General features: G+C 32.4%; 2 protein-coding genes across 3 annotated transcripts; both read left to right on the forward strand.

The window, feature by feature from the left end:
• The first annotated feature begins 496 nt into the window (after positions 1-496).
• Positions 497-10,705, forward strand: LOC143085528 (uncharacterized). 2 transcript variants are annotated; one of them, XM_076261915.1, is made up of 2 exons: positions 497-632; positions 7,590-10,705. In XM_076261915.1, exon 2 carries the CDS (start codon positions 7,598-7,600, stop codon positions 10,622-10,624), a length of 3,027 nt encoding a protein of 1,008 aa, XP_076118030.1. In that variant the 5' UTR covers positions 497-632; positions 7,590-7,597; the 3' UTR covers positions 10,625-10,705. The 2 variants fall into 2 exon arrangements, with proteins under 2 accessions (XP_076118030.1, XP_076118031.1); XM_076261916.1 differs by lacking the exon at positions 497-632 and adding an exon at positions 5,928-6,010.
• A 2,193-nt stretch (positions 10,706-12,898) lies between these two features.
• On the forward strand, positions 12,899-23,573 carry LOC143085531 (UPF0739 protein C1orf74 homolog). The gene is made up of 2 exons (XM_076261922.1): positions 12,899-12,976; positions 22,758-23,573. Exon 2 carries the CDS (start codon positions 22,761-22,763, stop codon positions 23,541-23,543), a length of 783 nt encoding a protein of 260 aa, XP_076118037.1. The 5' UTR covers positions 12,899-12,976; positions 22,758-22,760; the 3' UTR covers positions 23,544-23,573.
• The last annotated feature ends 2,690 nt before the right edge of the window (positions 23,574-26,263 follow it).

Raw genomic sequence — 26,263 nt, forward strand, 5'->3', positions numbered from 1 at the left:
CTATCGGGCACGTTCCAGCCAATTTAAACTTAAATGCATGTATATATATGTAATGGTATATAAACAAATTATAGAGTGGGTCAGTGGTTGTGTGGGTGTTTGCAATTTTGAAATGAATATGATATTAATATCTATAGTAAGGTACTGATTACACTGGACAAAATTGATTTGTGGTCGTTATATTAATTAAACTTTGCTGGGAGTCATTCGTAAATGAAAACCACTCGTTACATTACTAATACTTTTAATAGCTCAATAAAGATTAAAGTCCATTACTTTTTTTCGATGTTTAATAACTGCTTTTATGTTTATATCTTTATTAATTTTGTCGGGTGAAAGACGAATCAATGTTGAAGGTATCCACAAACAATTTTTCTATTAAGTCAAATTTGTTTTCTTTCTTTAAGCATGTGCAAACAAATGAAGACAGGGTTTATCAAGCAGTCATCATAAATAAAAAGATCTATCAAAGGTGTCTACCTGATAGGTGAAAGAAATCGTTACGTACCTTCTCAACCAAAACTTTTTTATCTTATATATATGGAGTTGATATTCCACTCTATTGGTAATATTTAGTCAGTTTGTTCGATGGTATGCTACAGTTCATAGTTAACTTTTTTAGTTGCAATAAGGTAAGATAGCTTACTAATTGATATATTTTCAAAGTGGACAAAAAGTTTCAAGAGGAAAATATTTGGTTTAGAGGGTTAATATTTTTTTCCTGTACGTAATGCACTAAATGTGTAGCGACAGATCTAAGCTGGTTTCAGAACGTAATAATATATTGGCTAAGATGGAGATCAAATATCCTATTATTGAAAATTGAACTTAACAAAAGTTGTTTTCTTTTGTGTGTCATGTAAGAAGTTTAATTATTGTATTAAAACAAATGAATTTTAAAAATAACATGTTGACAATGTACTTTGCATAAATATCACGTATTTCATGTTTGTTTAGTTCTTAATATCTGTTAAATCTTAGTAACTTACTGGGTCTGGTACGTTAGAGAAAAACTAGATGATTAATGGTTTGATATAATATATAGGTTTTTTCTAATTTGATAACTATAACTCGTCAAACCAGAAGATTTCATCGATTCATTATATATATATATATATATATATGTACAATTAAGTGATTGCAGATCTAAGATTGTCTCTATTGGAATTTTTTCAATGGTAACTTTTTTTACTTAGGGCGATTTAAAATATAATATATAGACACACCTGTTTTTTGTGGATTATTGTAGGTTGAGCTCTTTTGGGTACTTTTGTCGTTTGATTGTTGTCTCGTGAACGTATATATTCATTTTCTCTTATTCGTACAGATGGATTTATCCTCAGTGGCGGTTCCAGGGGGGATTAGAGGGTTTGTGTTCTGTTAAATTGTTCCTTTTAAAATTGTTATACGATGATGACTGATGTACCCATATTCTGACTATTTTATTTATTGTGTCTGTTTAGTTAACGCATCAATGTAAATATAACGGAAATTGATGAGACTGTCATCAAAGTGAGAGGGTTAGCGCTATAAAACCAGGTTTAATCCACCATTTTCTACATTTGAAAATGCCTGTACCAAGTCAGGAATATGACAGTTCTTGTCCATTCGTTTTTGATGCGTTTTGTTATTTGATTTTGCCATGTGATTATGGACTTTCCGAATTGATTTCCTCTAAGTTCAGTATTTTTGTGATTTTTACTTTTGATCCCCCATTTTTTGGGACGATCAATGCATTTAAATGTGGACATAAAGTTGGAACCCATCCTTTATCCTGGGTTGGGACCCTCCCCCTGGTTTAATCTGTGTTGAGACCCCTTTTGAAAATGACTGGACCCACCCTTGATCCCGTGTACATATATATCAAAATATTTGACAGGATAATTCTGGCACTTGCTTTCCTCTAAAAAAAAATGTTTAATTCACAACTGACTTTAAGGATGTTCGCTACTCAGTTTAAAAATAATGAGCTTTTTAAAAGACTGTTATAAATTGAAAGTACATAGATAAAGAAACAAAAAAAGCAGAAAAAAATGGAGGGTCCGTGTGCTTGTTTTCGAGATAAAAGGCGTTGAAAATTTGGCGGGAAATAAATCTCTCTAGATTTTTCTTTCACTTAACATTAACACCTTTTTTGTTTAAAAAACTATGAAAAAATAACAAGGATTTCACAAGATTTTGAAATATGGCTTTTTAAATAATATGTAATAGAAATATGAAAAGAAAATAAGGTGTTAGTGGGCAATTTTTTTCAATGTTAATACATGGATAAAACCAGGGGATTCCGAAAATCTGGCAAAAAATCAAAATGTTGAGGAGCAAACATCCTTAATTCACAAGAAAATCCACTATAACATCGAATATCATATTAATTCTGCCACTATAACATCGAATATCATATTAATTCTGCCACTATAACATCGAATATCATATTAATTCTGCCACTATAACATCGAATATCATATTAATTCTGCCACTATAACATCGAATATCATATTAATTCTGCCACTATAACATCGAATATCATATCAATTCTGATTCCATTATAATCATCGCCCTACAAGTAGACATAGGAGATTATTTAAATAAAAGTTTATTGAATTGAAATAAGGAAAGATTTGGATTTTTTTAGAATTAAATGAAGGAGCTGAAATCATTCTCTAACACATATTAAAGGTTCATTTTTACGCGTAGTTTTTCGTTCCTTCTTGTAATTGAGTTCAGAGTCGTGGGTTGTTGTTTTTGTTTTTGTTTTTATTTTTGCTTTTGAACTAAAATTATTCTTCGGTTTTTCATGGCAGCCAAAATCATTCCTGTTCACACTCAGAGATCTCACCAGTGGTTTCTCGCAACCTTTAGTTCAATTAAATCAAAATTTGAGTTCATCAAACATGTCTTAGACTGAACGACTTGTATGTAAACCTTATTTATCTTGTATACTCTACATACTCTTTTTTATTTTTTTATTTTCTTGTTTAACTGTTTTTTTCACTTAATTTGAGCAAGATCCTTGATACAGCGTAAACCGTTCCAACATTTGAGGACGATATACTAATATTCGACCTCTTTAAGCATGTTGATACAGCTTAACAGAATGTATAGGGCAAAACATCCTCTTTGTTTTTTTTTTGTTATGTTAACTGGATCTAAGAATGAAAAAAATGTTATACATCCCCCTTTTTTTAATTAAAATTCTAAATTCTTATTGGAAATCGCGACCAAAATAAAGATATCTTAATATTGCCAGGCGTAAAGATTATGACACATGACAAAAATTATCCATGAACCTTGTCTTCATATTTCAGTCATTCAGACCGTGTCAACTTTGAATAGAAATAGATTGATGTGCTGAATAACTGTGAAGTAATAGGATGACAAGTACAAAACGTTTAAAGCATTATAGATATACTTTCTCTCTTTATTTACAAAGAAAAAATGACATTCTATAGGGTGGTTATCTCTTATTCAAAACATCATCAAATACTTGTCAAATTTTATGACCATCATATTTCAACCTATTATGGTCGAATAAAATTTCTCATAGATAAAGTTATACGCCAATGCACATTTAAATCCTAGCCCTGTGAGATGCCTTATAACCGATCGGAATTTTGAAAAAAAGGAGGCAATACTTCGACGAAAGGATCATTTCTCACGTATCATTGGTTTTAACCGTACATGTACATATACACTGAATTTGATGATATACGCATGTACAGCAAGTCCACGTGTCTGGCACAAGTATGAGACTTCTGAGCCATCTATTAAATAACATGCATATTTACCTGTAGCTTAATTACAATAACGTAGGTAAGCACTTTAACTTCATATTTTTCAGATGTTTGATGGATCTATTAACTTTTGCCTAGAGCTTAAACAGATCACTCTATAGACTGCTTTCACCATATGATAAATTATAAACAAAAATGCTATATATATATATGTAATAGTTTTGGAATAAATACAACACTAAGGTTGCTATTTATTTATCTTTATGTTATTTTATTTTGCTTTACCATGTGCCCAGATTTCAACAAATGCCTTGACTAAACCTGCGATAGTCTGTTTGTCTCATCTCCGCTAGCCAAGGGTTACGATCCAGTCCCTCCTCCTCGCAGGAGGGTACTGGATCGTAACCGTTAGGTAGCGAAGATGATTTGTCTAAATTTATAATGAACAAAAATGCTTTTTGGGAGAAAAAAAGATAAAAAAAATATTGTAGGTGACAATTTCATCGGTAATGAGATCAATTATACCCTGCATAATATTTGTTCTAGGACATTTGTAGCAACTATTGTTGAATGCAAAAGAGCTAATTTTTGATACCCGAATCTGGAGATCGTTTGAATCGTGTAATAAGATGTTTTACTCGTTATTCCTCACAATAGACCTTTCGCCAACCATCGTTAAAAAAGAACACCAACAAGACGTTTCAAGGCTTCGGAGGTTTTCTAGTTGTTTCATGCACTTCATACCCTTTTATATTTTCCAATCAACCATAGCGACAAATTTTGCAATACCATAAACTTTTAATTCATAGTTTTCGAATATGGTAGCATACATTTTTCGCATTTTTAATAGCTAATCAATTTAATAATGTCAAATGAAATAATTTTAATCTATAAACCAAAATTAAAGTTTAATCAAAATCCCTATAGCCTTTGTGTAAAGCACTGGTTAGAAGTATAAATATTGTTTCAAATATTAAATATCTCCTTACATAAAGATAATTCCATTAAATAGACAATTGCTACCAGTACATTCTTTATATAAATGTGTATAAATAATCAAAACACTATTCACATAAGTTAAGACCTGTTATATTTTAGTCTAATACAATGTGTTAAAAAGGGTACTTCAAATTTTTCTTGTTTAATCGCGGACAAGTATATGGTAAGTTGACAAATCCAATATTCTGTTCAGGAGTTAACAATAAAACTATTAGATTTTTTATAAACAATTTTAAGCTTGTTTGAAAATCAGTTTAGATCACTACAGTAAGCTAAAGCAGTTTAAATGAAAAATTAGGTGTCACTCCTGCTATAATAAGAAATGAATTAAAATGATTTAAGCTTTACTTAAAAAAAAAAAAAACTATTGGGTGGCAAAGATTTAAACATTATCATCGGGGTTTTACACACTTTTTAGATCTGAGTGACTGAATAACAGATCTTTCTTATATTTATAGTCTGAGAGATTTATCCAGTGACGGTAGTCGTCCGCCTGAACCAAATTCTAGTGTACACGGCTTTAGTTCAGGAAAATGTTTTTCTTCAAAAGAGCACAAACCATGCACACAAATGTTATATTCAAATTTTGTCTTTGGCAATTCATAATTTTACTATAACAACTCTACAACAGAAACATGTGATTCTCAAACAAGAAAAACTCTCTCCGTATGTTGCTTTGCCTCGTCGAGTCTTCTGAAACGTTGAGCAAACATTCCTCTATATATGTCAGCTTGGTGTCATTCTATTCCATCCAGACCCCTTTGATGTATATTTATCATCCCAATCGGAGAGGTCTTGAGGAGTAACAAGTGTCTAACATGTGACTCGGTTAAGACACCAACTGTTTATCATTTTACCAATAAAAATAACACTTTTGGTACGGAGGACAATTTACAAGTTATCAATTACACGGATTACGCATATAAAAGATATAACACACAGGGGAATATTGAAGTAAATCATTTTTCAAAAAGGATAGAAATGACTTGATTGAATATAGATTAAAATCTGAAATACGGAGCTTGCTCTATGACATAGAATTTTTAAGTTTACGATAGACTTATTTAAATTAGTTTTCAACTTCATAAATGAGTGGATTTATCTCTTTTTGATATTTAATAAAGTTTGATTCACTCTGCCAATCTTGAGAAGTATGGTTACCTGTTTCTCAGTTTATTAACATGTTTAATGAAATGTAAAGAAGTCCGTTGATAGTTACACTTAAGCTGATAAATTCTATCAAACTACTGAAATATTTGCACGAGGTAACTTCGTTTAAGGTAAGATATTTATGGTTGTATATTTTTGTCAGTAAATTGATTTACAACCACAAGATGATTTTCAAACAAGAAGGTGTAAGAATTTTAATTATATATTTCGTCTTTGTGTTTCTAAGAAACGTTATTTATAAATCGATATTATTTAAGATAATGTTAAAATATTTTCATTGTCAGATATTTTATATAATATTTCATAAAATATTCATGTATATTGTATCATTGTCTTCTTTTTTCTATATTTTCTTCTTTTCGAAAGTACATTTTTTACCGTAAATCTGCTTCTTATGGAATAATTTCTATTGACAACTGAGGTACTATCAACATATTCTGTAATGATACAGAAATGTTCTGCATTATACACTCAGAAAAAAGTTTTCCTTACATAAAAATTCCAATTTTTTATACATTTATGTTTTTTACTCATAATGTCTTCATATGATTTTGATTTATGTTTAAACGATTAGAACTCATATTGTTCAAACGGCACCATAGTCGAATTAAGCATTGCCATTGTTTTTTGAAAGATAGGTATATTTATCCCATTTCCCCTGCAACTGCAGCATTTAGAGTATTGCAGCATTTGGAGTATTTTAAACAACCCCAAGGAAAAAACTACTGCAAGCTCTATTATGTATTGCATTAATAAAGGAAAAGTTTTTGCAACCCAAAATACCAGCACTATATTCAACACTTGGAAGCACCAAACTCCCATATAATTCGTACATATGCCCATGGACATTAACTACACTAACTGACATCGAAACGTAATTCAAAGTAATTACCTACAAATGTTTATTAATTCATATTCTAATCGGTCAACTTTTTATATTTTTCACAGAATGTCAAATTGCAAATAAAAAAGATCTAAAAGGTAGAAGAAAACGTAACATTTATTGTCATATCAGTCCCTTCAGAGAACGATTTTAAAAATGAGATATCAATTACTATAAACGACATAAACTGTCGGTTTATCAATTATGTATTTGTACTAAAATTAAATGCACACTTGACCTTAGAATGTTTGGCTACTTTATTAAGCCTATTGGTTTTGGTATAGAAATAAGGAGATGTGATATGATTTTCAACGAGACAACTATAACAATCCACCATAAGACTACAATTTACTCTACGGCCTGCAACAAAGAGCAAGACGATCCTTACGATGACCTTTATAGCTGCTTACATTCACGTCCTTTGGTTTCTGTAGAACTGTTATACAGTATTTAAAGTAAGCTATATACAAGAATTTTATACACATTTCATGTTAAAGGCTCCCCAAACCTTTCAGTCTCGAGAGTATTCTAGAAACAAGCAATGTACACATCTTTTTTTAACAGAAATTAGCCTCGGTTTCATCCTTCAATATGAAATGCATTTGCTGTCTCGATTATCGCGGCTGATGCATCCATATAGCAAGGGTGTTTTCCTTGTGGAAGTGTTTTGTGTTTTTAAACAAACGTATTTACGAGTTTTGAACCGGTGTGGCAACATTCATATACTTAGTAATACGTATAAAAAAATGATTGCGGTTACCAAATAAAACAGGACATTCAACCATTTCGAAATATTTTATTTTCAGATATAAAGATGGTAGAAGACAAATCAGTTTTGCTATGCTTACTTGGACTGTTGTCGACTTCATACGCATTTGATGTACCAAAAAGAAACTGTGAACTGAAGCCTGTTGATGAGAGCTTTGCTAAATATATGGATAATCCTGGAATAACATTGAATGAATTTTATTTCAAAATGAAGAACTATTCTCAAGATCCTTTATATCATAATACGGGAGAGAATTATAAACTTTGGCGGTGGCATCGAACTAGAACTCAGCATGGACGCACTTTACTCATGTTATCGTTTCATTATGATGTTCTTTCAATGACAATATTAACTATCGGTGTAGAACCTTCAGAAGTGCTACTGCAAGACAACCCGTTTGGTTGTTTCGGTAACATAACAGTTGATGAAAGGGGGGATTTATTACGAGAGCTAATACTCAATGACTTTTATGTTACTAAGAAAACTAGTTCTCAGATTGAATATGAATCTCATACAATGAGAGTTGTGTTTGCATGTAACTCTGTTGTCAAAAATTACCACGGGTATGGAAAGTTTATAAATAGATGTTGTAATTTAGAACCTAACGGACAGCTATTGTGTACTGATCAAGTAGAAGACGCTTGGATAACTTTGTTATATGTCTGCATAACGCTTGTAAAAGTTATGGTATTTTTATTTGGGCCGCTTATGATACCGAGTCATATGTATGATGTGTCCTACATGGCATCACAGTATGTTGTTAAACTTCAACAGGAACTTAAAATGAAGTTGTTTGTCACCGAAAGTGCTCAGACTTCTGTACGATACAAAACAAGATTAACAATACAAGATATATCAGAATGGACCAAATTCCAAGAAGTGTTAGGGCAATTTCCCATGGATGAAGTTATTCCAATCAAAATTCAAGAATTGAAAATAAAAGTTAAAGGAAAACGAGTAATTCCAGAAAACGAACCTCCAACGGGTCTATTGAGAACCCTTTTTGATAATCTAGTGCGATGTAAGGTTAAAACCTTGGACCCATTTAACGAATGTTGTGACCGTAGTGTGTATGCCAAGTTTGAACCGCAGTTTAAGCATAAATGTACTTGGCACATGTGCGCTCAGACTTTTATCCGAGTACTTATGGTATTTTTAATACCTATTCCATTTTATATGAGAATATTTCTGTATTATCAGTTCGAAGAAGGGGAGCTTTTAAATCGACGTAATTTTTCAAAATCCCAAGGTTTATCTGAATATTATGACTTTTACAGAACAAATATTATTCAACATTTATCACCGACACATGGTATATTTATCGCTGCTTATGTGTTTTATTTTCTAGCTTTTGTTTCCATCGCACTTCCAAGTAAGAGAGTGAGTGAAAAAGTCAAATCAATCGCGCGATGCTCATTTCAAGACATGCTTAATGTTGAAAGAACCAGTGTTCTTCAAGTATTGCTTAGAATTGGACTATGGCCCTTCAAAAACTGGGGTCTACTCGCCTTATTAACGGCACCTGTGTACACATGTGTGATGGCGCCAGCATGTTCTTTAATCTTTGCAGTCTATTGCTTACCGACTGTTTATTTAACATACAGACTTTTCTATCATGCTAGAAATAAAATTGACTACAAAGAACAAAATGTGGACGACGAATCGCCATTGATAACACGTAAACCGAGTGTGGTTAAAATTAAGAAAATAAAAAAGAACATAACGAAAATAGACAAAACGGTTCATAAACGGCTAATGTCAATATCAGAAAATGAAGAACATATATTTCCTTGTACATGGGGAAGTGGGACAATTTATAACCTTCGGAGATTTATGGTTCAGATTTTAGTAGGTGTTTTTTGTGTATCGTGTTTATACTCATTTATTTTATTGGCTGTAGAGGCAACTGGTATATTTGTAGAAATAATGGCGTTTACCATGATGGGCATCATAGTTAATGCTGGGAGTACTTTACGATACGTTTCAATGGCATTGTTAGTCTTAGTGTATATGCATGATTGCTATAATAATGTTTATGAAAGTTATTTGACGTTCAATAAAGCCGTTATAGATGATATCATGGACCGAGTAGAAGATCTTAAAACGGTTGCTAGTTTGCCATCCAGTATGCAAGAAAGCATTGGATTTACTGTGAAGCCGGTTGAGGCAGTTGATCGAATTCCAACTGCATTTATGTTTGACAAAACCGAACCAAGATGGCGAATAGGCCATCTTTTATTGTTTTTGGATTCATTTGACACTCCGAGAATACCACTTCGACTTTTTAAAAAGTTGTGTGAAGTGAGGGTACATGGAGCTCCTGGACCAGTGTATATAAATTTACTTCGAGCAACTGGTAAATTTTTTATTATAGTGGTGTTTTTATTCTTTGTTATGATTGTGGTCATGGCATTTGGGAACGTGCATCAAATCTCATCAACCAATCAAACGCTAGCTACACTAGCTGGCGGGTTTGTTCCGATGCTTTTGAAAAACATTTTACCTCGTAAATCTGTAAAATTAAACCTTAAGACTTTGAGCTTTAAGGGGCAGATAGATGAAGTTATTTGCGAATTTAAACAAAATTGGCCAGTTTGTGATCTGGTGATTGAAAAAGACGAACCAGAACCGAAAAATGACGATGAAGACCAGACTAGTGATATTGCTGATGAAAAAATTGGAAGTCCAGAATTGAAGCGTAAAAAAAGCTGTGAATCTATTTTAGATGCCAAGCCGGAAGACAAGGAAAAAGAAAAGGAGAAAGAAAAACCAAAAGAAAACATTTTAGAAAAGTACATGAAAGAGAACGCTGAGTGGAAAAATAAAGACAAAGATAAGAAAGACGGCAATGGAACAGACGATAGTGCACGCAATTCAATAGTAGACGAGAATTTTGTTGATCTGTTCGTCGATCTCAGTGTAGCCGAAACATCAGTACCATGGCAGATGCATGGCTCCACAGAATCGATAGCTTCTGCTTCAATGCTCCCCGACTCGGACTTTGTAACAATGGAATCCTCATTTACAGATACAATGCCACAAATCACAGTAGTTAATGGTGACCGTATTTGAAAATGACGAAATTGCAAACAGTATTGAACAGACTTTCCAGAAATACAATCATTTGTAAATAAATTACGTCTTGATACTCTAGCAGTGTGTATTAATGTTTCTTCTTTGTTGAAATATTTTCTATGATTTTTTATACAACACATCCAATCGCTATGCCAAAACATAATAGGAGTAGCATATATAATTTGAGTGCAGTAATAAAAATAAAATGAAAAGAATGAAAAATGTTAAATCATGTAAAAAAAATGTTTTTAGTTTAAAGTCAGCAGTTTGAATGTATTCACATATTCAAATGGTGTTTGTCAAGACTTCTAACAAAAACATCCCGACTTTATTTATGTGATGTGATTTATTAAAAATACATGTAATAACATTGAGAATGGAAACGAGGATTGTGTGAAAGAGACAACTCGTCCAAAGAGCAGAAAACAGCCCAATGCCACCAACGAGACTTCAACACAATGATAAAATCTCGCACCAGGAGGCTGGCGCCTAAACAATAATGTGTACTAGTACAGCGAAAATTGACGTCAAACAAATCTTCATATGAACCAAAATATTAAAGTAAAAAAACATACAAGACAAACAAAGGCTAGAGGTTCCTGAGTTTGGAAGGCGCTAAAATGCGACGGATTAAACATGTTTTGTTAGATCTCAACCCCCTATACATCTAGCCAATGTAGCTAGAATAATAATATTTAAAAAAAAAACACAGCTATACGCACAGTAAAACAGTAAAAAAAATATGAATATTTTTTTCAACAATAACTATTCCTTTAAATAAGCCCCTGTGATATCAAGCTTTTTCTTATAGAATGAGTTCATAAAAATTATCTTTCATGCGTAGGGGTATTTTTGTTTACAAGATTAGTTACGTTATACAAAACATGGATTATTGAGTAGTCCACATTCAAACGATATGAATGAAGTTTAAAGATTTTTTTTCAGCTGGCCTCTAAACAATAATGTGTACTAGTACAGCGAAAATTGACGTCAAACAAATCTTCATATGAACCAAAATATTAAAGTAAAAAACATACAAGACAAACAAAGGCTAGAGGTTCCTGAGTTTGGAAGGCGGATTAAACATGTTTTGTTAGATCTCAACCCCCTATACATCTAGCCAATGTAGCTAGAATAATAATATTAAAAAAAAAAAAAAACACAGCTATACGCACAGTAAAACAGTAAAAAAAATATGAATATTTTTTTCAACAATAACTATTCCTTTAAATAAGCCCCTGTGATATCAAGCTTTTTCTTATAGAATGAGTTCATAAAAATTATCTTTCATGCGTAGGGGTATTTTTGTTTACAAGATTTGTTACGTTATACAAAACATGGATTATTGAGTAGTCCACACTCAAACGATATGAATGAAGTTTAAAGATTTTTTTCAAGTGAAGATTGATCGATGTACTTGAGAATAATTTATTGTGTAATGTTTGAATAATAACCTACTGGCAGACGTGGTGGATGTTGTTTAGATTTCAGTCAATCTAATTAGGATTTAGGGTGAATCACATCTTCGATGCAGCACGTACTGATATTTTAATAACGTAGCCTTATATCACTGAACATATTTGTTACTGTTTAATGTAGATTTTCACCTTTTACGGATAATCAAATCAGGAACGTTACAAAGCGCTTTATTACCAAGTTAAAAAAACGTTTGAATTTTTGAATTTTTGAAAGACTGGAATATAACTATAATAAAATTAATAATAATTATGATAATGACAACTAATAAACAAATGAATAAATAATAAATATATATCGACAACTGTGTGACACATTCGTTATTTGTTTTCCTATGTCATCCTCTGAAATATATTTAAAGTCTTGTATATTTGAAGTACTTTAATAATTTATGTGTTTAATTAACCAAAGAGGGCCCTCATGGGGTTTTTGATTATGTGATTACTTGGCCGTTTTTTTAATGATTATTTGATTATTAAGCCAAATATTTCATGATTATTTGATTACCTAGGACTGTATTTTTAGTTTATGATTATTTGATTACTAAAGATAAGCAAATATTTAATGATTATGTGATTATATTGGCAAAAAAATGGTGATTATGTGATTACTAGGACCCCCCCCCCATGAGGGGCCTCACCAAAAAGATTACTTCTTCGATAAGATAAAATAAAATTGATTTATATATTTTTGACTTTAATGTGGTAATCATAAGATCAGATTTATCATGATAACTACCTTACTGAGATAAATACGGTAAAAAATTTAAATTCCGGAAAATGTGTCCACTGCCGGCTTACATTGTATACTAATATACCCATGACCCACTTTCTTAGACTTCTTCTTTGAACAGTAAATGTTTTGTCGCAGAAGGTAAGTAATTATCACTATTCTGTGTTTTTATATACTGAATAATGTATAGACTCATTAAGAGAATCTTCAAAATGTGTGCCGTGTGAAGTCAACTAACAATAGTTCTAGCTTTTTAAAAAGCTTGTCTGACGTACGTCGGTATTTTTTTTATGGTAGGGGACGTAATTGTGTGGAACTGGTGAGGCGAGAACAATATGATAAAGATGACATCAATCAACTTTTGTTAACGTCGAGATAAATGCATTTCTTCTTTTACACGTCACTATTTGCGGGGGATTTCCCTCATGAGGCACCAAAATGAAAATTTTGAAAGAGCATTTTTTCCACAATTTAAAACAAAACAACCTGTTTTACCATGATGTAGGATAAATAATGTACGAAGAAACACAAAAACAACATTGAAATAGATTTGAAGACCCCTTCAAAGATTGTGTATGCATATGAGAGCAATATTGGACTTTAAACACCCATGGGCATTTTGAAATGTTGGCAGGTATTAACAATGATGATAATGCATATATATACGAATGTTAACGGACAACTATAATGTGTACTAGTATTAGTACTAACTTGTTAGAATGTATACGTGACTGTTATTATCAACAGATGGTAGATAAACCAACACGATATCGTATTAACCAAGAACCATCATTGCTTGATCTTATATTAGTAAATGATAAGAACTTTATCCAGAATATTGAATATCAACTTCATTCAAGACCCGATTTGGCACAGTGATCAAAATGTTTAAGCTTTTAACTTTAAATGTTACTTAACATATGAGAACTCAAAAAGTGTAAAATTTAACTATTTTAAGGCCTATTACGACAAGTTAAAGGAACATATGAATGTTAACTGGGAAGAATTACTAGCTAATAAAGATACAGAAGATATGGTTAGCATGTTCATGGACAAAAAATCGGATGCTATGAATTTACATATACCGAAAAAACATATATCAAAAAAGAAATTTAAAACACCTCTTAGTGCTGAGGCTAGATTATCAATCAGGAAAAAACACAGAGCATGGGAAAAATATAGAAACAATAGAGATAACGAAAACTACAGGGGGTATACAAAAGCTCGAAATAAAGCAAAAGCAACAGTTGCTAAAGAAAGGAAAAATCGGGAGAAGTCTATAGCAGAGTCTGCAAAAACAAACTGTAAAAACTTTTGGTCTTATGTTAATGCAAAGCGAAAATCTAAAAGTGGCGTATCAGAACTTCATGTAAAAAGAGATGGTAAAAACTTTATTGCAGGTACAGATACAGAAAAGGCTGAGGTACTGGCTGAATTTTTCACTAGTGTTTTTACTGTAGAGAATGATAATGATGATACATTTATTGAAAATATACCATATATTGAAGACTCTAGCAATGATAACTTTAAAACCAAAGAAATCAACAAACTTCTTAAACATTTAAATACTTCAAAATCACCTGGACCAGATCAGGTACATCCAAAAGTATTATTTGAACTGGCTGATATAATAGATACCCCACTAACCATGATTTTCAATAGCTCATTCAAAACCGGTACGGTACCTAAAGATTGGAAAATTGACCAAATTACAGCTCTCTTTAAGAAAGGTGACAAAAAACTAGCTTCAAATTACAGACCCGTAAGCCTGACTAGCATTATATGCAAGCTGATGGAGAAGCTTATAAGAAAGAAAATCGTAGACCATATGAACCGTTATAACCTTTTTAGTGATAGACAATTTGGTTTTATTGGAGGAAGATCAACCTCATTACAACTATTAAAAGTCCTAGATCACTGGACCAGTATTTTAGATAGTGGTGGGTCAATAGATGCAGTTTATACCGATTTTATGAAGGCGTTTGACAAAGTCCCGCATAGACGACTTATCAACAAACTTAGATCATACGGCATGAGTTTACAAACATGTAATTGGATCAAGAACTTTCTGAGTGACCGCCAACAAAGAGTACAAATTAATGGAAATTTTTCAAAATGGCATGATGTTACTAGTGGTATTCCGCAAGGATCAGTTTTGGGCCCAATTATGTTTGTTATCTTTATCAACGATTTGCCGTCATGTGCAGAGTCTGATGTATACATGTTTGCCGATGATACTAAACTTTATAGAGCTATAAACAACGAAATTGACAACACCATAATGCAAAACGATATAAATAGTATGTTTAAGTGGAGCGAAAAATGGCTATTACGTTTTCATCCGGACAAATGTAAAGTACTTCCAATTTCTACCAAATCCAATTATGGGCAAGATAGCACTATAAAATGTCGACATACGATGGATCCGAAATAACACTAGAAACAGTTCAATCAGAGAAAGATGTAGGAGTAACTATAGATTCAAAGCTAAAATTTGATAAACATATACAGACACAAGTCAACAAAGCAAACCAACTAGTTGGGATTATTAGAAGAACTTTTAAATATTTAGATTATAAAAGCTTCTGCCTACTATTTAAGGCATTAGCCCGTCCTCATCTTGAATATGCTAGTAGTGTATGGAACCCCTACAAAAAGAAAGCTATAGAGACAATTGAAAATGTCAAACGTAGAGCAACAAAAATGTTACCCAACCTTAAAGATTTGTCATACGAAGAGCGCTTAAAAATTCTGAAAATTCCAACTTTAAAATTTAGAAGGCTAAGAGGCGACATGATAGAAACATACAAGATAACTACAGGTGTATATGACTCAAAAGTGACAGAAGGTCTATTTACTCGTAATACCGGCTCGACAACAAGAGGCAACTCCATGAAATTGGTAAAATATAGAAGCAGACTAGACATTAGAAAATACTTCTTTACTAACAGAGTAGTGGAAGTATGGAACAGCCTACCAGACATCGTAGTGACCGCAAAGAATGTAAAGATTTTTGGAAATCGCCTAGACAAGCATTGGAAAGAACACCCAATGATTTATAACTTTGACACTGAATACACCTATAACACCGGAAGTAGCACAAGTGTAGTTAGTGACGATGAACCAGAGCAAAATACAGAGGAGCAAACTGATCTCCTGCGTTTGGAAACACTTAGGTAGACTTAGGTAGTATGTGCATGGCAACTCTTTCTTACGGTGTTTATATTATGAATATATAAAAATTTTGTCACTATTCACATTTTTTCGAAAGTGTTATTACCTAAACTCTTCATCGTTTGATACATCTTTTCCCTTTGAACAAGTTTCACATGACTGTGTTGTTTCATTCTGTGCGTATATGAATGAATAGGCTCCAACGTTAATGAAAGTACTCGGTTAAAATAACGAGAAAGCGAAATTACGTCCACGAATGAGGATGGTTCAAAGGAATAAAGCATTAACGTGTGTTTCCAGGCAATAGTCGTTGAGGGAAAGCTACATATTTGTGGCGGAAATTAAACAAGGATGCAAATAATTTATATTTTTTTCTACAATGAACCTTTTTACGATCTTCAGATAGAAAAGTGCCACCCAAGGTAAAACCAGGTTTAATCCACCATTTTCTACTTTAGAAAAGTCCTGTACCAAGTCAGGAATGTGAAAGTTGTTGTCCATTCGTTAAATGTGTTAGAGCTTTTAATTTTGCCATTTGATCAGGGACTTTTGAATTTCCCTCGGAGTTAAGTAATTTTGAGATTTTATCTATTCCATATTTCTATATGTACTGCAAAATTACGCTTAACAGCAATTCACTAATAAAAGTAGACCTCAGACGTAAGAAAAAATGTTGGTTTGATGTACGAACCTATTCTCAACATTCTGACGAAAATTATATGTGAGTGGTGTGTGTAAATTGAGCTTGAATCCTTGAGGAACGGACAATCTCGAGAGAACGATCTCAAACGTATCCGATAATCGCATAGGACTTCATAAATGTATAAGCAAGTTGTCACAACATGATACCTGTTTAGAACACAATTTAGTGAATTAGTCATAAAAATGAATTGACTGCTAATTTTTGTAAATTTCGACGTCTCAAAGACACCTGATCAACCTGATTCACAATACATGTATATTAATGGTAAAATCAATCAAACTTGTTATACAGCTAACTTATACGACTATATTATTATACTGCTGGACATCTATCTGTGTTAAATGTTTGAAATTTTGTGAAGTTCAGAAAAGCCCGGTGGTCAACTCTGGACGTTTAGGCCCTTGCTATTACGTTTCGTGTTTCTGTGTGTATTACATTATAACGTTGTGTCGTTTGTTTTCTCTTATTTTTGAGTGTAAATTCACATTGCGATAAGACGTGTCACGGTACTTGTCTATCCCAAATTCATGTATTTGGTTTTGATGTTATATATATATGTTATATTTGTTATTCTCGTGGGATTTTGTCTATATGTGTTACATTTTAGTGTTATGTCGTTGTTCTCCTCTTATATTTAATGCGTTTCCCTCGGTTTTAGTTTGTTATCCCGATTTTGTTTTTTGTCCATGGATTTATGAGTTTTGAACAGCGGTATACTACTGTTGCCTTTATTAATCATTCATATAAAACTGTTATTAACAGCTTGGAAATATTTTATCCTTCATTGTCAGAAAGGTCTTTAACTTTCACGGAAAGAAGAAAGTATAAAAAAATTGTGTTGGTGTTTTAGAAATACATTCGTTGTCAATATAATGTAATTTGATGCGACTGTCATACAAGTGAGAGGTTTAGTTAGCTATTCAACCAGGTTCAATCCACCACTTTCTACATAAGAATTAATGGTATTGTAGGAGGTGGTACTTCTTATTGTTACATTGATTTTTTTAATCGATTAACTAGTATAAAATTTGAACATAAGTAAAGTGTACTGTTGCCATTATTTCAAATATGTGAAAAGCGAAATCTTTGGTATGACTGAATTTGAAGGGCCATATAACTTTCTGTGATTTTAATTGTTATCCTGTTTTTCCGAAGCATTGTTGGTTTTTATTTCAAAGCGGCTTTCTTTTTAAAATTTGTTCCAGCATTCCTAAGCATGAACTGAAACCTGATTCGTCGATATCATCTCATACGAAAATGTGTCACATGTCATTATAATAAAGAAAAATCACGACTTAAAATCTTGGCAAAGCCAGCAATCATGTTATAATGATAACATTTTACGTATGAACTTATGTCTCTCTAAAAAAAAAAGGGATTATAACGAGCCATCGATACGTGCCATGATGTAGACCCTAGTTTAGAAATAGGAAAGAATGATATCGAGCATTGTACTAGACATTGAAATAAACATGGCCGAAGAAGCAGTTGGAATCTGACAGAAAAATTTGAAGCCTGAGATCGAAAGTGTCTGGTGATCAAAGAATCGCAAAAACATAGTGTAAGCAGTTATCACAATAAAGGCACCAGTAGTATACCGCTGTTCAAAGTCATCAATTGATTGAGAGAAAACAGATCCGGGTTACAGACTTGAACCGGGGGATATATAAAGGCAACAGTAGTATACTGCTGTTCAAAACTCGTAAATCTATGAACAAAAAACAAAATCGAGGTAACAAACTAAAACTGAGGGAAACGCATTAAATATAAGAGGAGAACAACGACACAACATTAAAATGTAACACACGCAGAAACGGACTAAGCATTAACTATAATATGAGGAAAACAACGGTACAACAGAAACACTGAAGTACATCAAAAACAAACGCCAACATACATAGAAACGAACTACTAGTTTTTGATTTGCCATATTCCTGACGTGGTACAGGGCCTTACAAGAAAAATGGGGGGTTGAACCTGATTTTATAGCTGGATAAACCGCCTACAGTCGCATAAAATTCCAATATATAGACCAGAGTGTGTGAACAAAACAGACCGACACAATAGGTTAAAAAAGTCAAAAATAGGTTACCAGCACTCAACATTGCAATCACTATGAAAACAAACAAATATGTCAACAAAGAAAAACAGAAAGCTAATAGACATAGCACATTATCAAAAACGTAAGACAAGAATACAACAATTGACAATAGCAAAATAACACAATGACGAGAAGTCGTTATATTAGTACCGAGCCACGTCAAATATCTATAACACTATAGATGATAGACAAGGTTAATACTTAGAAACTATATTTCAATACTATCGTGTATTGTTTGAAGTTAATATGGAATATTTATCAGCAATGTCTTGGTATCAGACCATCTTCCGATAAACTTTATTAGAAAAAGGACGAGACGTTCTTTGACATAACACTTTCTGCTCAGACACTGGTGACGTTTTACAAAGTCTTAGTAGCAGCTGCAAGCTCTCGAATACAGAATAAGTTAATTAATCAACCTTAAAAGAATTGTCAAGTCAATCTAATGTCATATTTTCACAAGGGAGCTTGAACCTTAGTGCACCGATTACTGAGCTGATGATACCCATTATGGCTAGCAATCAACTTGTAGTAGTACCTACAGTGGGATATAGATAATAATAAAAAAAAACACACTTTACTAAGTATGTGCGTTTGAAGGTCCTTTCTTGATTTACCTTCTTTAAAACGCTCAAACCGAAATATGGCAAAGCCAAGCTCTCAATGAGACCAGTATTCAAACAATCTTTCTAGAAAAAGACTCAACGTTGACATACTAGTAATCAAAACCCCTATGTCAAGGTTCTTGAATGACAATGTGTACATCGACAGGGTAAACATGACACCACCCGTACTATAACCGATTCCAAAGGCATATCCTGTAAAATGCGTAAAAACGAATTAATAACAAATCGAGTAACTATGTCAGACGACCGATAGAAAACGTTCGTATGCGAAATCGAAACATCATAAGCTGCGGTTGATCCTATGGTGGCATTTGTCTACGTATTCAAGAATTTGGCGTTGGTATTAGTAATAGAATTTTTTTTTGTTGAAATCTGCCTAGCTTTGAGAAAAAGATCTAGATGTGAATTAGAAACTCTTGTCTCAGTAGTGACTTAGGCTGACTGCGATGTGTGAAATGCAATGAAATTAAAGGATATATCTAATGAAGTTAATTGGAGAAATATGATAAGCTTTGAATATGTATTTCTCAACACCAAATGACAGTATGGTATACTTGATAAAATGGTTAACCCATGGATAAGGATGGAAAATTCTGGGAAGCAACAGTCTGCATACACATCTAAGAAAATAACTTCCAAGGTTAATAGATGAGGTTTGCAACGAAAGAAGAAATGTTTGGGAAGAGGATTACAGCAGATATCTGTATTGTTAAAAGGAAAAAAACAAAAGGGAAACCAATAGTGAAAAAGTGAGCGGACCAGTATGAACAAGTCTGCCTTTATTTGCAAGGTCATGGTAAAAGTATCAAGCATGATCACATATTGGGTTGTTTACCCATTAATAATGATATATCTTTCGTTACACAATGCATTGCCATAAATTGACGATAGCACGACAACTTTTGTGACAACAGGTTCGATGACGAGTAGCTCATATATGCATAGGTCAAAATATCGTATGGAAAGGTCATTTATTTCAAGAAAAGTAAAACGATCAGGATGGATAAAAAAAAATCTTCGTCGCGAAGAATACATGCAAATCAACTCATCATATATACCAGGCTTGTTATTTGTACGTCAGATGCACAATTCGTCTACACAAGAATAATGAGTGACACTCAAATAAAAAAAAGTTTAATTCCAAATAAAGTACGAAGTTGAAAAGCATCGATGACCAAAAAATGCCGAGAGGTTTTGCCAAATATAGCTGCAACTGCATCTGCATCTTGTCAGGGATGTTTCTTTAAACCACGACAAATCACAACAGGCCAAGTTCTTAAAGGTTACTTTCAATAACACCTGGCAATTTCTCTCTAACGGTATTATTAATTGTTGTTTTGCTGTCACAAAAAAAACTTATTAATGTAACTGTTCTGTTCAGTTTTGTTTTCTTTTATATCGTAACAGCAAAGTTGCGTTGTTGTTCTGTGCTGACTTCAAATGTGCGATCTTGCAAGTCCCTTTTGTTATTTCTTGATCGAGATTAAGAAAGGGTTGATATCTATAAAAAAAAAAAAAAAAAAAAAGGATTTGAATCACTAATGCTAATGGCTCAGTGCAAAATTCCAAACCATATTTTAGTGTTCCATTGGGGTATTGTGGACACAAATTACTGTCAGATAAATTTGCATTTTTGTATCGCTTTAATTCTTCCGAAAGATATTCATTTTTTCTATGGATAAGATGAGCAATTGTTGGAGTGTCAGAAGGTCACTAAATACACAGAAAATAAAGGCAACAGTAGTATACCGCTGTTTAAAATTCATAAATCGATTGAGAAAAAAACAATTCCGGGTTACACACTAAAACTGAGGGAAACACATCAAATATAAGAGAACAACGACACAACAGAAACACACCACTAAAATGCAACACACACAGAAACGAAGTATAATATAACAATTTTCCTGACTTGGTACAGGACATTTTAAGAAAGAAATGATGGGTTGAACCTGGTTTTGTGGCAATGTTAAATATAACATTAAAATGACATTACATGACAGTACTACAGTACAAATAAATGGGAGAACATACGGAGAGACACAAAAATAATATCTATCAAAAGGTACTATACAGGCTTATAATTTAATACGCCAAAGTTGAAGAGCATTGAGGACCTACAGTTCCAAAAAGTTGTGCCAAATACGGCTAAGGTATGACTGGGTTAAAAAAATCCTTAGTTTTTAGAATAATTCATACTTTTGCAAACAGTAAATTATAAAAATTGACTTTAAATTGTAGAGTTCACAACTTTTACAAGTTTTTAGTTTCAATTTATAACAAAAATATTAAGACTCTTTTAAAAGCATGGAACGCATTTAAGTGTAAATTATTTTTGTGAAATGTCACATAACATTGGTTTAAAAGCCATGAAAACATTGTTCTTCCGTCGGTCCAAAGCTTATTTGTCAGACTGAGGTGCATTTATTTTAATCAGTAATATCGTTTTCCTTATCCTTTAAATAAAGACTAACACATGAATATTGTTTCAAGCTTCATTTGCGATATGTTTTGTGACAAACACTACTAAAAGTACTATTCAACAAATCAAACATGGAATGAATCTAGTTATTCAGAATGGAACACTAACAGATGATTTTAAATTATTCACAAAACTTTATAAACGTTTCCACCAGTTTCATGTGTGTATGTACATTTGATTGCACATATATATATATACTTCTGTATATCACAAACATACTAGCCGATTTAAAAACAAAATGTCTAGATACACTATTTATTTAAATGTGCTCTTAAATCTTTGAGACATCGTCCCCTGGTATCATTCAAGTTACCTATGATGCTTCTTGTTTGCTTTTGAAACAGGAAGAAACGAGACATTTACACACATTTAACATGCCTATGGTCCATAAGGTATCACCCCCTGGTGTCAGCTGCTTTAAGGAAACCATAATACTTTCCTATCTGCTGCTGTCACAGGATGAGTCATAAACATGCTTAATTTATACTTTCTTTTTGGATAGTTATTATATGTTTAATTGATCCATCTTATTGTGTACTATACATATATTATTCCTTTTTTTGCTGTTTGTTTGTTATCTATATCAACCACACTTGCATAAAATGCTCAAGATATTTAAAAATTATTATAGATTCTTTATCTACATATTCTTTAAGTAGATAGTATCTCATAACTTTTTTTTTTTTATCTCATTGTGTATATTGTACATTGTATTATGAAAATTATTGAAGTTGTAATGTTTATGCCCTTTGTGGCCTATAATTGGAAATAAAATTCCGTCTTCTTTTTCTTAAAGAAAAGACATGATAACTAAAATTTCTTATTTTGTTTTTCAGGAAATGATGGCCAGTTGTGCTTTAGATTTACATATTTACAAAGATTGGTGTTCCTTAATAGACCAACATCTTGGAAGAAAGATGAGACATCATTTGACAGAGCTTCTTCACAATGTTACTGCTGTTGATCAAGCAATTAAACCTTCTTATCTCTTAGATTTTGGGATTAAAGCTTCATCCTTTCATCATTTTGTTGAAGATTTGAAGAGAACTGGATGTGTCAAGACAATACTTAATATTTACCAGATGGGGACAGATCTGTTGGTCATAAACCCTAGATGTATACAAGTTTTACAGCAGTGCACAAACTTGGAATCATTGTACATTCCAACAGATGTTTCGTCAAGTCTTGCAAAGCCACAGACAATAAAAAGGAAACTATTATTTGAAGAATTATTACAATCTATAAAACTACTGCCATTTAGCTTGGATAATATATCAATGTTTGATATAGATGTAACGGACATGAATCTGACAACTATGTTTGGGATACTTCTAGGTTATCCCTTTACATATTGGTTTGAAAGAGAAACCGAAGAAAACTGCCTCTCTATGATACCATTAAGATGTTTAAAAGTTACAAGAACAATACATATACAGAAGGAGAATAAAACACAATTGAATTCCGCTGAAAGTTTCAATGTATTCTCTTTCAGTGTACCAGAAGAATTATTTGATAGCACTGCTGAAGATCATCTAAATCGGTGGTTTTCTCAAAAGAAAATGATAGACTCAAGTTTACAGCTGTCAACTCAAACGGAGATATTACCTAAGGTGGCAATGTAAATAATTTCAATTAAAACTTCTTCAATCATATGTAGTTTTTTCTAATTCAAAGTGGACAACTTTAAATCAAGCAGAAATTTTTAATTCATTTAGGAAGCATGTTGAAGGGTTAAATTTGAATGTCATGTTTCAGATGTTTTCTAAACATTATTTGTACAGAAATCAAGAGTCTGTTGGAATGACTACACAGCGGTTACTTATTAATTTTTACAAGTTCAACAGACATGCACGGTTTGTCAAAACTCAGATTCAAATACATTGAGTTATTTGGTTGTATAATTATAATGTTACAATAAATAAACCATGTTGAAATCAAGATAAAAATGATAAGACATGACCAAAGAACACAATATAAGTATACTATTTATATCTTTAAAAGTTTAAAGAGAGTCTATAAAAGGATGTGTAGCATGGGACACACAAAGCTGAATTTGGAAACTTAAGAAATTAATGATTAAATACTGGATGATTGGAAATTCTTAAATACAACATATCCAATATATACTTTAGCATGGTGGTCAATGTTCATTAAAAATTACAAAAGAATCAATTTACTTAATGCAAATCATTGCAAAGTAAGACTGCTGTGTAGATGTATAATTCTCAGGAGAGGTATTTGCAGAAACGAATGTCTTAATTTTAAATTTCTTGAGATCCAAGCTTCTCAAAACTGGTATTAATCACAAAACCAGTCCTAAATATATATCTTTTTAATTACACCTATATATCAATGAATTCGTAAGTTAACCATTGAAATTAAGTTGCATTATTTTCTCCACATGTACACATAGTTATCAGTGTTAACCCTTACCATACTGGGGCAATAATATTACGGCTGGACCCAAAATACTGCTTCTTGTCTCCAATGGCTCTTCATACTTTTGGAGGTCAACTTTATGTCATATATTTCGTAGTGTGTTCATGTGACCTCAATCTTACACTATTTATTGTCATTCTATCAGTTTTATTGTTCAGTTTGAACTTGAATACGAAATTCGATAATTGAAATCTTTTTTGGTCCAAATGACCTTCTTTAGATTGCTGTACCCAGATCAGTTTCGCTCAAACCTAAGAACTGTTGTGGTTAATGTGTTCACTTGGGTCAACTCTACATGCAGACTACAAATGAAAACATCTATCAGCATCTCTCTGTCTTCCAGGTTAGAATTAGGATGAAAAATCTTCAAAATTTACTCTTTTTGCACCTCATTACCAACTATGGCGCAAATTCTCGCACACCCATCCCCCCACATCCTGACATTCAAAGAACACATCATTGCAAAGAGAGTAAAAGAGAGAAATCATTGTTCAAAACTCTGCAGAGGAGAAAAACATGGTAATATTTTACAGTCTTACCAGTTTATGAAAACATGATTTCATGTCAGACTCATCTGTAGAATATTGAAAGAACTTTGAATATTCAACTCATGTAATAAAATATACCAGCTTCTTGCTAGATTAACTTCAGAATACTTATACAACATGTTGTTATGAAAACTATTGAAATGTTAACGACGGGTCCATAACATGTTATCAGTAAAATGTTTTCTTACTGTTGGTGTAAAGAAGAGATTTGTAGTATATATCAGTTGTTTATTTAAAAAATCAATATTTGATATTTTATTAAGAATACCAAAACCTTACATGTGTGCATGCAATAAATTGTTCTACATAAATATACAAAATGCACAATTTATCATTTTACGATAGAAGTTATAAGACACCTAATGTAAAGCACTAAATAAGACTTGTGTAACAAATCTTATCATGAGTTAATCTATTCTAAGAAAAATGTGTTTGGTACAAAACAAAATGAATGATACACAAAAGAAAAAAATGTATTTCAGTTTTCAGTGGCGTAGCCAGGGTAGAAACGATGTGGATGCGAATTTTTGGGACTTTTTAATGCAAAAAATTAAATTTTTCCTGTTTTCCTGTATGCATGTCAGTGTATTCCCCTAGAATCCGACACTGGTTAGATTTTCGTTTAGTTTCAAAATACCCACCAGTATACATTATATTTCCAACAGAATTTATGAACTTGTCTACCTTCATAAAATTCAGAAATATTTAATGTAAAAGTTTCACACCAAATCTTATATTTGACATCTCAAAAACAAACCCATTACAGCGGCACTTCTGTATATGGAACTTCGGAATATAGGAACCGAAGTGACCCCCCCCCCTCCTTTCCTGGAATTTGAGCCTCCCAATGGGGTTTTTGATAACTTGTCTTAACTCTTTGCTGCGAGAGGATATGGAAATACCTGGCGTCCGTCCGTCCAGTCTTGTTAGCGCTGTCATTTGTACAATTCTTGCCAGATTTTTGTGAAACTTATATCATCATGCAGCAATGTCTTTCACACATGAGAATATAAATCCTGATCAAATATTTTTAACCAATATATGCCCCTTGGAAATATAAATTATAAATGCAAATCTCATTGTATTTGTTTGGAAGCTTTTTCTCTCGAGATATGAATTAAAAAAAAGAAAAAGTGCTTGGTTTAGTTTTTGCCCTCTTGTACATAAAATGTATCTTGGATGCGGGGGACATTGGATCTCTGATCTTTTATTGAAAACAACATTAATATTTGTACCTAGATGGAAAAGGGTATTCGTGAGTCCTGGAATAAAAACACTTCATTACAAATAGAGTCGTCGTCTTTCGTGCCACAGAAAACGATATCAGGATATGATTTTTCAGATTTTTTTATCCA

The sequence above is a fragment of the Mytilus galloprovincialis genome, chromosome 8 (assembly GCF_965363235.1).
Source record: "Mytilus galloprovincialis chromosome 8, xbMytGall1.hap1.1, whole genome shotgun sequence".
NCBI lineage: Eukaryota > Metazoa > Mollusca > Bivalvia > Mytilida > Mytilidae > Mytilus > Mytilus galloprovincialis.

What these genes read in the sequence shown, in the direction of transcription:
- LOC143085531 (XM_076261922.1), top strand. Translation starts at nt 22,761, where the DNA reads ATGATGGCCAGTTGTGCTTTAGATTTACATATTTACAAAGATTGGTGT.
- LOC143085528 (XM_076261915.1), top strand. Translation starts at nt 7,598, where the DNA reads ATGGTAGAAGACAAATCAGTTTTGCTATGCTTACTTGGACTGTTGTCG.